This window comes from Sinocyclocheilus rhinocerous, unplaced genomic scaffold (assembly GCF_001515625.1).
Source record: "Sinocyclocheilus rhinocerous isolate Xijiao unplaced genomic scaffold, SAMN03320098_v1.1 scaffold352, whole genome shotgun sequence".
Lineage (NCBI taxonomy): Eukaryota > Metazoa > Chordata > Actinopteri > Cypriniformes > Cyprinidae > Sinocyclocheilus > Sinocyclocheilus rhinocerous.
The window spans coordinates 2,114,414-2,126,703 of NW_015642448.1; the positions used below are offsets into that span (position 1 = coordinate 2,114,414).

The following is a 12,290-nucleotide window of genomic DNA, read 5'->3' on the forward strand; positions in this document are numbered from 1 at the left end:
GAATGACGATCTGCTTGTTTGCCTTTCTGAGTGGCTTTTAATTTATGTGGTTATTTAATGAGTGAAGGCTGATGGGGTTTATGGGGTAATCAGACAAATCACCACAGATTTAATACATGCATTAGCAATTAGCTCTGAGTGCATCATTTAGGCTATACAGATCAGTAACAAACCTCATTGATAAATGATATTTCTTTTCTGATTCGCATTTGTGTTGCGTTGCAATACTTTGTGAATGTGTTCACCTCACATACCATGAACATCTGCAGGTGGGCAGCCGGGCCTCCACACACACACACACGGGAAATGGCTTACACATGGGGCCTGTAATACAGGCTTTGTTTGTGCATCCACTCTGCGTCTGGTAGTCATTTTATCTGATAAGCATTTGAGCAACGCAGAAAACATCAGAGCTGAATTTCTTCCTTCGCTTTTTCTCTTCGGCAGATGTTAGTGTTTTGGAGGTCTGCCTAGTTTTCAAATGCATTCTTGTTTGCCTATTTCCCTCTTTGTCATATCTTTTCAAAAGAACGCTGTGGTTGTGTGTGAAACTTTGGTCATCCTGCAAGCAAATTTTGGAGTCTCCTGAAATATCTAATTTGCATTGTAAATTCCCTCTCTCCTCTATGTAAATGATTGCATGTTGTCATTAATAAAAAAGGACATTAGCGACAACTCATGATGTACAAAGCAAACACGACAGGCATAAGAAACATGCATATTTATTTTTGCACTCAGGACACATTAAATAAAAACTACAAAGGTACTTATACAAAAGATAGACTATATCCCATTTTACATCCAAAATAACAATAATTTATGGTATAAATTAAAATTCTCACTATTTTATTTACAATTTCATGAAAACAACATCTTTTTTTATTATCCCTGGAAGCACCCTTTCCCAAAATTGGAGGGATTCCTATCTTGGTTTCTCAGAAGAAAGGCCCACTGATATTGTGATAGACCACAGAAGGGTCTGACACTTTTTTCCACAGCTAAAATTGCTATGGCGTTCGGGCGTTGCAATCTAAATGGACGCCTGGTTGTGGTTTCTGCATTATTCACCAGCCTTTCCAGATGAATATGACCTTGTTAGATTTAACCTGTCACTATGGGTTTGTCTCTCTCTCTCTTTTTGTGACTGGTGACACTTTAGTATGCATGGGCAGCCCTGGGCACTGCAGAGCTAAGGGTATGATGAAGTATGCAATAATTAACAGAGTGCAGATGAGAACACAACCAAAATACAGCATCAGGTCAGACAAATACACTTGGATTGAGGAAAAACTATTGAATTTGATGGGTGGCTTGCTTTACTGAGTTTTTTTTTTTTACATATTTGTTTTGTTATACAATATTGATTTTCAAAAGATGCAAGCTGCGATATAATCATTGTTTTAAAAAGTAAAAAAAATGCTTTTGGTTGTGCATAAAACATTACACAAGATAAGTACTTCAGTATTAAAGTGCATTATGTAGTGACTGTTCATTTGTTTTTGTCGGTAAGAGTGGCATTAGTGACATACCCACAAATAAGGTAATGTTGATCACCCATGTGAATGTTCTCAAAAGAGCCTTTACAATATTACTAAAAGTCACATTAAGTACTACACACAGAACTAAGTACAAAACTTTTGAAGTGTGACTGATGGCTGTGCAAGTGCTGAAACCTGCAAGCTAAATGTTGTGAAACTTAACAGGATAGTTTATTCAAAAAATGAAGTATCTGTCATAAATTACTCACTTTTTTGTCCATACAATGAAAGTCATTTGGGTACAATCAATGTGCCTTTTTCAGTAAATGCATAATATATAATCGATAATAAACAGGTAAATAACTAATGTTAACTTTTTTTATGCACCATTTACGCATGGTTGGGAGCAGGTGTACATTTTTTCATACCAATTAACATTTTGAAAATACAAACACTTTTGTGAATGCGTCAGAGTGGCTTTATGAACAATTTACACACACACAAAAAAAAAATATTTCATGAATGAGGCATTAATGATTTCACTGACTTTCAATGTATGGATAAATCATTCTTCAAAATATCTTATTTTGTGTTCCAAGAAAGTCATATAGGTTTGGAACGACATGAGGGCGAGTAAATGCTGACAGAATGTAAATTTTTGGATGAACTATCCATTTTAACCGGTTTGCGCATTCCTTCATAGGAACGTCCTCAATCCTCGCAGCAAGCAGTACAGTGACCCGTATGGTTTTCGGCTGGCTGGAAAAGTGCTTCAGAATGTGAGAGCTCATGTTGTGGTGAAGGGGGATAAAGAGCAAATTGTTTTGGAAGAATTTCACCACTGCCTCTGTTGGGGAGTGAAATGAAAGGGGGTGATGTTTGATTGTTCCCACACAGAAATACACAATGTTCATCACAATGCTTCTCTTGCTCAAGTCGAAAAACCTGACAAGAATAATATGCCCCAATGACACCCACAGGACTACATTTGTCTTGAGAATCCCCAAGAAGAAAAAACACTTCCTTAGTGCTTATTCTCATTTGCAATTCAATGCTCCGAAGGATCAATGCTTGTTTACATCACCGAGACATTGTGACAGCATAGAAGACAGACAAAAGAGGTTTTTCAGTCCTGAAGGCACTTAAAGGCAATGCAGAAAGATCAAAACCCAACACAAATGACAAGAGACGAAAGCGAGGTCCAAAGGGATGTCAGCTCAATTTTGAACATCGCCCAACTTGTAGCAATTTCAGGCTTTGGCTCTCTCGCCGATTCTCTCTCTCGAGACGTTTTTGTTGTTCACTTTGAGTCCGAATTGCTCTCGACATGATTGTGACATCAATCCTCTGCCGGTTCAGCCAGCTCTCTTACATCTGAAGAAAGGAGTTCTGTGCTCCTCAACAACAGGTGACCTACATTAGAGGTTAAAAAGCGAGGGAAACAGAATCGTATCTCTCCTCCACAGGGGCTGGTTGGGTACCGTGGCATTATTTTGGTTATGTAAGTGGTTTTGTCTTTCAGTGTGCTCCACAGGGAGTCTTGTGCTTGCTTTAATGCAGACGCTTATCGGCTGATCGCTTCTGTGAAAGCACCTGGAGAAACGACTGGGCCACTATCCATTTTTCACCAGTGGTCATTTGTTCACTTTGGTCTGTGGCAACAGAAACATCCCAGCACTCTTTTGCTAATCAAATCGCTTGGTTTATGTGTGCACCTGTCACATGATTTGTGATTGGTTAAGATGCAAATCGAGAGTAAGCGCATCGGCTAGCGTCAAGCTCTTTTTGCGCAGTTTGTTTGTTTTTTACCAACAACTGATCGGCACATATAGGCTGGACCCTGCACTGGTCATTTGAAGTGAATTAGGCATCGATCGGATGCTTTTTTGTAGCCCAGCAGCAGAAGACCGGCATTGCGTACAGTGTGTGCATCCTTTAGGGGGCTAAAGCAGCCATAGAGGTCAGAGGCGTTGAGGTTAGTTTCCCACGAGAGGGCTGAGGTCTCCATGGTGGTTCTTGAGTTTCTTCTTAAACAGAGAGATGGTAGAAGGTCTGTAGAAGATGATCCAGGGTTCAGACGTAGCGCTCTGCGCACACGAATCTGACCCGCTGATTGACGGGATGGACGGGGATCTGAGAGGGGAAGACAAATACAAAATTAGATAAGGAACGAGAAAGGAGAAGTTGATTCAAATCAAACTTTCATGTGTGCTACAAAATGCCGGGTAAAACCAAATGACATGCAAAATGTGCAGACGAATGTCTATTAACAACTAAATGGACACTATAAATCTGCCAACAGTGTACTGATAAAGTAGCAAATCAAAGCATGGCCCTCCTTTACCTGCAATAAAAACTGGGGAAGATAAGCTAGTTAAATCAATCATAATCATAATTCTTCATTTGATGCTTTATAGTAACATCTTAAACTGAAGAACTTCATAAAACATTTGTTTTGTAGCATATGCACTTACTTTACAGTAAGATGCAGGAGCAGTTTGGCCACCATGGCTATGACTGTTAGCGTTAGCAGAGCAGCTAATGCATAGATGGTCCACACTGTAAAACACAACACGTTTAATAGTGACAGTAAAACTAATGCAGCCTCATAATTACACAGTTGTACTGAAAGATAAGGTTATCACTCGTGAAAACTCAAGTAACTAGTATAAAGAGTGGCTAGCTATGGAAATGTAAAGCACAGCTAACATAAGCGAAAATTCAAAAGCTAACAATAAAAAATATATTAACCATTTCCCCAGATCCTACATTAAAGGTAATTTTACTACTGTAAAATAATAATGAATTAATATGGGATCTCCAAGGAAGCTTTCATAATCTTTCTCTTTTTGGTAAATTTATATTTTAACAGCCTCCACAATTTTAGCTCAGTAACAATAACTGTAGCAAATAATATTCAATATATTTATTTTAACTTTCCTTGCAATATAAAATTAAGCAACATTGTGAATATTGAGGTAATTTTTATGCACTTTATACATGGCCATTAAGTTCCCTAAAGATTGTGTTATTGGACTAGTTTTGTGATTTTTAATATGTTTAATATCATTTCTGATTTAGCCTTTAGTAGAAAAAAGGTTTTCAGAAGTTTCCCTGTGGCATGTTTCATATACTTAAAACATATTTAATCAAATAAACTGCCATTGAACAGTTTGAGGTCAGTAAGATTTTTTTTGAATCTTAAATTAATCTTAAATTTTTATTTTAAAAGTTTCTTATGCTCACCAAGGCTGCATTTATTTGATCAAAAATGCTATATAATAATATTTTAATCATTGTAATACTATATAATAATATTTTAACAATTTTAATAATAATATAATAATAATATTTTTGTGAAAACTATGATACATTTTTCAGGATTTTCAGGATTCTTTGAAAGATGAATAAAAAGTTCAAATTAACAGCATATTTCTCAAGATATTTTGCAACAGTGTAAAATTTGTTACTGACACTTTTGAACATGTGTCCATGCTGAATAAAAGTATTAATTTATACAAATAAAAATAAAAAAACGTACTAACCCCAAACTTCTGAATGGTAGTGTTTGTAGATAATTATTACTATGTATTATTATGTGTGGTTATATTGGAGCATAAAAAAAAAGGCAATATAATTTTTTCCTTCCTTGTCATTTTTTTAAAACTAGATATGACTTTTTAGATCCTAAATACATTTCTAATATACTTGGCAAAAAATTGCACTACAAGTCTACATCTAGTTGGTGATGATATCTAGTACGACAAGTAAGTGTGGAAAGGAGTAAGAGGAGCAGAATGAATAATGAGCGTAATGAAGAGAACTGGACACATACTGGTGCTGTGGCGCGCGGTCCGGCCCGGTCCAGGCCACTGACCTGGCATGTTTGCAGGACTTGATGTGATTACGTAGTACCGGAGGGAGGATTTTCCGTTCTGACTGGTATTTGATTTTGCTGTAGTGCTTCCCGTATGGGGCCGCACTGTACTGGTGTCCTCTTCATCACCATCATCATCCTCCTCCACAGGTGAGACTGCTTGATTTCTGAAAGCTGTGGGGAAATAATATGTGGCAATCAGCTAATGAAACACAAGCAAAACCGCAAAAATTCATTGATAAGATATGCATCATCTGGTTAAAATTCGTAACGTCTCTTTTGACGTCCCCCCGGACATTACGGAGAGAGATTTCTCAGCTCTTTCAAAATAACATCACGTCTTTCATTCAGCATTGCAGACGCAGATATAAACGCAGTATGTAGTGTTTGAATCAAACTCTGCCTGCAGGGGAAAAAGGTTCTGTGAATAGTGAAAGCCAATTTGCTTTGCTGACCTTTTCTTTCAGAAAAACCTTTTTCCATTTCATACTTCCCACTCCCTTTTATTCTTCCTCAGATTGTGGTTATTGAACTCTGCCTCTCAAAATAAAACAACAGAAAGTGTCAGCGCGTCTGAAAATGGTCAAGATATGACAAAAAGCACCCCTAGAGCACTACTAACACGTATTTGACTTCTATTTATTTATTTTTAAGACTATCTTTCAAGTATTTTGACTGTTTTTATTTTAAAGTCATAAAAAAACAACTGACTGTGTTTGGTGTCCTCACTAACAGTTTTAGAGTTTTGTTGTTTTTAGTCTGTTTTTAGGCCATCTATATGCTAATGTAGTTGTAAAAGTCGACAAAATACACTACTGCTCAAAAGTTTGGGGTCTGTACGTTTTTTAAAAGTAAGAAACATAAGAAACTATTATTTTATATGCATTCATTTGAACAAACAGAGAGCTAAAATTGTAATATTGTAAGGAAGTATTTATATATAACTGTAAATAGTTTTAAATAGAAAATTAGATGGAAAAGGTTTTTATTTTAATATATAAAAAAAATGGCAAAGCTGAATTTCCAGCATCATTACACCAGTCTTCAGTGTCACATGATCCTTCAGAAATCATTTTAATATGCTGATTTGCTGCTCAAGATTTAAAAAAAAAAAAAAAATTTAATGCATCCTTTCTGAAAAAAGCATTAATTACAAAATGAATCCAACTGACCACAAACGTTTGAACAGTAGTGTAATCATTTAGCAGATATGAGCAGTTTCACACACTGTTTTTGTGTATCATCTGCAGTGATATGACCATATATAAGTGGTCAGTCAAATGTTAAATCAAAAGAAATCCTCACCATGATAAAGAATAGAAAACCCCTGTGCCTCATTTGTCCTGTCTGAGTAAAAATACAAAATGACAAAGTCTGCAGTGATGTTCACGATGTCCCGCGGTGGATTGCGGCCATCGAATCGTGCCACCACCTGATTGGAGTAGCCATCCAACAGTTCCACCATATCAGTCTGATCCACGATATTGAAGAAAGTAAAGTTGAACAGAATGACGGAAGCACCTGGAACCTGGAAGAGCGACATGACAAAGACCAGACAGCTATCAGTATGCCAGATACATATTATGTGTTTTGGCTCTAGCAGTCTCTCTCTCCATTAGGATATTAAAGCATTAATTGTACCTGAATGGTCCAATAGCAGACCCTGCCAGGTCTGTATTTGTCCGGGAAATCAGGAGAGTAGATTACTGCAGAGGGTGACGTGTAGTTTCCTCCACAAGCGCCTACTTTTGCTATAGGAGAAAAGTGACAGCTTCAGCTTTTACTAAATAATGAAAGGAAGCCTGGAAGGTTTAGTCCTTAATTCCATCCTTAACTCTGGGAATCAGTGGTAAGGTAATGAGACTATGAAAACTTACTGTCGAAGACTATGACACGTCCGTCGCCTCCACATGGCTGAGTGTGATCTCCAAAACACACATGGTTACACTCTGTGCTTGGAGCATCACCGTGACGATGATAATCAAGGTCGTTGCCGCAGAAACAAGCATAGCCTGATTCCATCCCGGCGAGCTGAAAGAAAAGAATCCTCAAATGAAAACCAGAGCAATCCAAGGGTGCAGACAATCAGAAAAGCAAGCCAAATACAATATACATTATTGATTTCTTCCCACGCAAGCAAATGCACATGATTACATCTAGAACAAATATTGATTCTTATTTATTTATTTATTTTTTGTTGAGTCATTTCATTAACTGTGAAAAAAAAATTGATTGAATAAGGCAGGACAAAAATCAATATTACAGGGAAAAGGTTATTTTTAAGTGTGTATATTAATGCACATCTTTTTTCATATTTAATATTTATTATTTTTAATCAGTTTTTATATTTCCTGTTTTTTATTTTAATGTTAAAATGTAATGTTTAAAGTTTTCATAATTTTTTGTAGTTTTTTTATGTTTATATAGTTTTTATTTATTTTTATTTTCATTTTAGTGTTTATTTTAGTATATGTATATATATAGCCTATATATATAAAGTAAAAAATATATAGTTTAGTTTAGTTTGAATAAATTTAGATCTTACGTAAAATATAATTTACCATTTTTTATCTTTTGATTTGGGGATAAAATATGACTGTTTGTGAGATTCCCACATAATGAGTTAACTTGTGTTTTATAAAACAGATCATTTTAGCTATAAAATCTGATTGGATAAGTCACATTTAAAACTTTTGTGAAGTACCAAATAAATGTACATATGTAACCGAGCATGAATTGAATTCTATATTCATGTGGCAAAACATTGATTAATAATAATGAACCTGATGTGGATGTAGTCAGGTTCGAGACGTTAAGACACCAAACTAAAGTAATGTGGTGTAATAACTTATCCATCAAATAATATGCAACTAATGCATAGAATAATAAATTATTCTATAACTTGCTGTTGATTGCATTTCCCATCGTGTAATTAGTACCTTGTATCTTTGGTTGCGGCAGAAGTTGATGCAGTTCTGAATAGTGAGTTTGTTGGAGGTCTGGTAGCCTCCAGATAAAGGTGTTGGATCACCGCTGTCCTTAAAACAGCCCAGGTTACCAGGCACTGAAGGAGAAAGAGAGGGAGATTAATCAAAGACAATGGGATATATATATATATATATATATGAATCACTGGAAAAATTACATGGGCATATTGTAGAAATTTAGCAACATTAAATGCAGTAACTCACACTTGCAAATCATTAACTTCCCTCTGCCGGTAAATCGTCTGGAAACGTGTCTTAAAGACTGAGGTGTTTTATGAACTATGATTAAAACAGCACGCATAGCCTGAACAGTGTGAGAATGGAGAGCCCTGTATGTGACTAAACCTCATCCTAAGGGAATGCACAGATGGATTCTGGGGGTTTTGTTAATTATGAACTGAATGAGGTCTCAGAGTGAGAGAACACAGAGGTCAGATAGAAAAGGAGACAGAGAGAGGGTGCTGGAATCTAGAAAATGTCTGAAAGTCCATGTCAGTGCCATTGATGACACACCTACAAACCATCTTTGCCAACCAGCTGAAGACCATCTTACACCAGCAAGTCAGTTTACGCCAGTTTTAACAGGGTTTTTTTTTTTCAGCATGGAGAGACGTGGGAGAGCAAACACCTAGAAACCACAGAGAAAAACCTAACAACTGCATAGCAATGTGCTAAAACCATTTACAAGACCCTAGAAACCAGATAGTAACACAGAGGCATTCAGCACACACACATACATGCCTTTTATGCAAAAAATGAATGGATGATTGGGATTTATTTGTGTGAACGTAAGTGTATCTGTTCTATCAGAACAGTTCTGAAGAACATTTGGATGACGGTGTAGGTTACATAGTGAAATGTTTGATTGCAGACTGGCGATAAGGACTATAAGAACTCTCTCAGACACTCAAGAACTCATCTCAGCGCAAGTCAGCACTTGCACAGGCCGTGTGCTGCTCACTGGATACATAGAAAAGTTTTGTTTTCAAAGGGATACACATTGGGGCCAACTCAGGCCACACATACACACACACATTCTGTCTCTCTGAGTCTGTGTAAAGTGTTTTACTGAAATATTTTATGCTGTTTGATGAACAGTGAAATTCTAGCAGGAAAAGTACAATAATGAAGTGCATGCAGTCAGTCAAAACACAAACACAGATTAACTACTGACAGATCATGCTGGTGCAGTACATCTCCATATAAACAGATCTCGAGTAGTTCTGTTAATAATAAGATTACACAAAGTAAATATTAAAGGCAATGTTAACTTTTAAATACACCATTTAAGGATGGCATATGATCAATTTTATAACATTTCATTTTTCTTCTGCAATCTATGTTAGTTACAATTCCTTAATCCAAAAACATTACCATTTTACACCATTTTTGTGACCTTTAAAATTAAAAAGGCTGTTGTTGTTACTGTACCTTTAAGAACTATTTGAATATGCACTACCATTCAAACTTTTGGGGTTTTAAATGTTGCTGAAAGAAGATTTTTGGATGTTGCCCAAAAGATGTTGCTTATGCTCACAGAGGCTGCATTTATCAAAAATACAGCATAAAGAGTAATACTGTGAAATTTAAAACAACTGTTTTCTGTTTTAATATATTTTAAAATGTAATTTCTTAAATTTATATGGCAAAGCTGAATTTTCAGCATCATTACGCCAGTCTTCAATGTCTCATGATCCTCCAGAAATCGTTCTAATATGCTGTTTTGATGCTCAAGAAATATTTCTAACACTTATCAATGTTGAATCAATGTTGAATCAGTAGTGTATTAATGTACTTATTATTAATGCCATTGTGAGGGACTTTTGCGTCATGCTCAGTAGCTCCACCCACAGCGAAATCTCATTGGTCCGAAATAATTCATTTAAACATCTGCTCTGATTGGCTGATTGTTCTGCATAATATTTGCACTTTCACTAAGGAGAAAATTAGGCTCTTTTTTTCAAAAGAGTAAGTTTAGTTTTCCTTTATACGTAAATGTATTATTCAAAATGACCGTAACACAAGTGTTGGCTAAGAGTTCAACAGACAAAGACTGTGCAAACCCTACAACTTTCCTACTTGTCTAAACACAGACATGTACAATATAATCCACAGTCTGTTCCTCTCATTAATCAGAGTGTAAAAAACCACCGCAAACTGCAGTGCAGCGTGTTCCTCCCCCTCGTAAATCTGGAACAATGTCCACATGAGCCGTGTTGAGTCAAACACAGGCCTGTTCTAGTGGACTGGATCTGACGATGATCCATGGCTGCCAGTGAGGAATTTCTGGGTGGAAATTAAATGGAAGACTGCATGTAATTATGATCGTTAGATAGAGGACAAAAGCCTTAATTACACCGATATGCTTTTACAGAGAACAGAATCTCATTTTTCACTCTAGCATGCCTGTAGAGGGGGGAAAGAGACAATTTCTCTTTGCCGTTCCTTCTCCACTCAGTGGCAATAGCTCTGAACTTGAAAGCAGGACATTCTGCTCTCCAGGGCTCATGCAAGATTAAAGACTGCAGGTCTTCTGCTTCTGACAGAGTGATTGTACTTTACCATCAATTTATCTGTCCTTAACCTCTCATCACGCACAGGGTTTGCTTCCCCCCCTGCCCAGAAAAAATCTCTTTCACCAACACAGCTGCTGTTTTTAGTTAACTTACCTCAGAAAACTTCAAAAGAGAACTGCATAACATACCTCATGCACTAAAGACGTGCTGAACAAGGGTAACAACTGCAAATATCCATGCTTTAAAAGTAATGCAATCGACTTCAAAGTGTAGAGTGGAATTTGAAGATTTTATAAGGCGCTTGGCTGGCAAATGCGATAGCATTACGTGTGCTAATGTGCCTCGTTTAGACTGGCTCGCATCCAGATACTGCTTTCAGGAAAACACACACTTTCACAATGGAAAGATGCAGCACATACTCATACACACACACATACACATGTATTTTTTTTTTTACAGCCAGGCCTGCATCTGCATCTCAACACGGAAAGAACTGGAGTCTTAAATTAAAGACAGTTGGGAATGTGGCTGGTTCCAGTCTACTCTGCTGAAATGCAGAAAATTATTAAATGCTTCACAGTGTGATACACAGTGTAAAACACAGTGTGATATTTGATGCTATGCAGGCCCATTATGAAATATCTATTCTGTGTTTTCGTAAGGTTGCGGGTTTGATTGCTGTACAGGGCGGCCCAGGAACACTGATGGCAATCACAATTGTGCTCTTGAGCAAGGCACCTGAGTTAGTTTACCTTGAATCAATTTAGAGGAAAACTATCTGCTAAATGACAACTAACAAAGAAAAAACAACTCACTTTACCTTGATGTACAGGTTATAGTTTGAAAAACACATCAGATTACAATTTCATTCAATGGCTAAGTTCCAATCTTTTGAAAAACGGAAGGGACCTTTTCATATTACAAGCAGAGCTGTAAAGTTAGCACAATAATTTAATAATAAGATAATAATAATAAGATAGTAATAATAAGATAGCCTCCCGGCTATCTCCACAATAATAAGATAGCCTCCCAGCTATCTGCTATGGTTTCATCTTTGCTTCCTTCCCCTGAACAGTTATCATCTCTTGATGTTAACAGTGCTACTGATACTTTCTGCTCCACTCTTACGTCTTGTTTAGACAGTGTCTGCCCCTTGTCTTCCAGGCCAGCTCGTACCACCTCTTCAGCCCCTTGGCTATCTGATGTTCTCCGTGAGCATCTTTCTAAGCTCAGAGCTGCAGAAAGAGTATGGCACAAATCACAAAATCCTACTGACCTTAATGTATATCGATCACTCCTCTCTTCATTCTCTGCTAATGTCTACTGAAAATATAAAAATTAAAGCTAATACAAAATATTAATAAATACTGTAATAGTATACTGAAAATACAAAAGAAAGAGAAAAAGAAAACAAGGAAACAATGAAAGGTAA

General features: G+C 36.7%; 1 protein-coding gene across 1 annotated transcript in view; it reads right to left on the minus strand.

Moving 5' to 3' along the window:
- Positions 1-2,090: 2,090 nt before the first annotated feature.
- Positions 2,091-12,290, minus strand: part of kremen1 (kringle containing transmembrane protein 1) — a 57,816-nt gene continuing 47,616 nt past the window's right edge. The window contains exons 4-10 of the mRNA XM_016572828.1: positions 8,295-8,419; positions 7,233-7,386; positions 6,997-7,106; positions 6,661-6,883; positions 5,314-5,529; positions 3,953-4,037; positions 2,091-3,611 (exon numbers count right to left, since the gene is read on the minus strand). Coding sequence (XP_016428314.1) covers positions 3,455-3,611; positions 3,953-4,037; positions 5,314-5,529; positions 6,661-6,883; positions 6,997-7,106; positions 7,233-7,386; positions 8,295-8,419 — 1,070 coding nt within the window. The 3' untranslated portion in view covers positions 2,091-3,454. The remainder of the gene's footprint in view (positions 3,612-3,952; positions 4,038-5,313; positions 5,530-6,660; positions 6,884-6,996; positions 7,107-7,232; positions 7,387-8,294; positions 8,420-12,290) is intronic.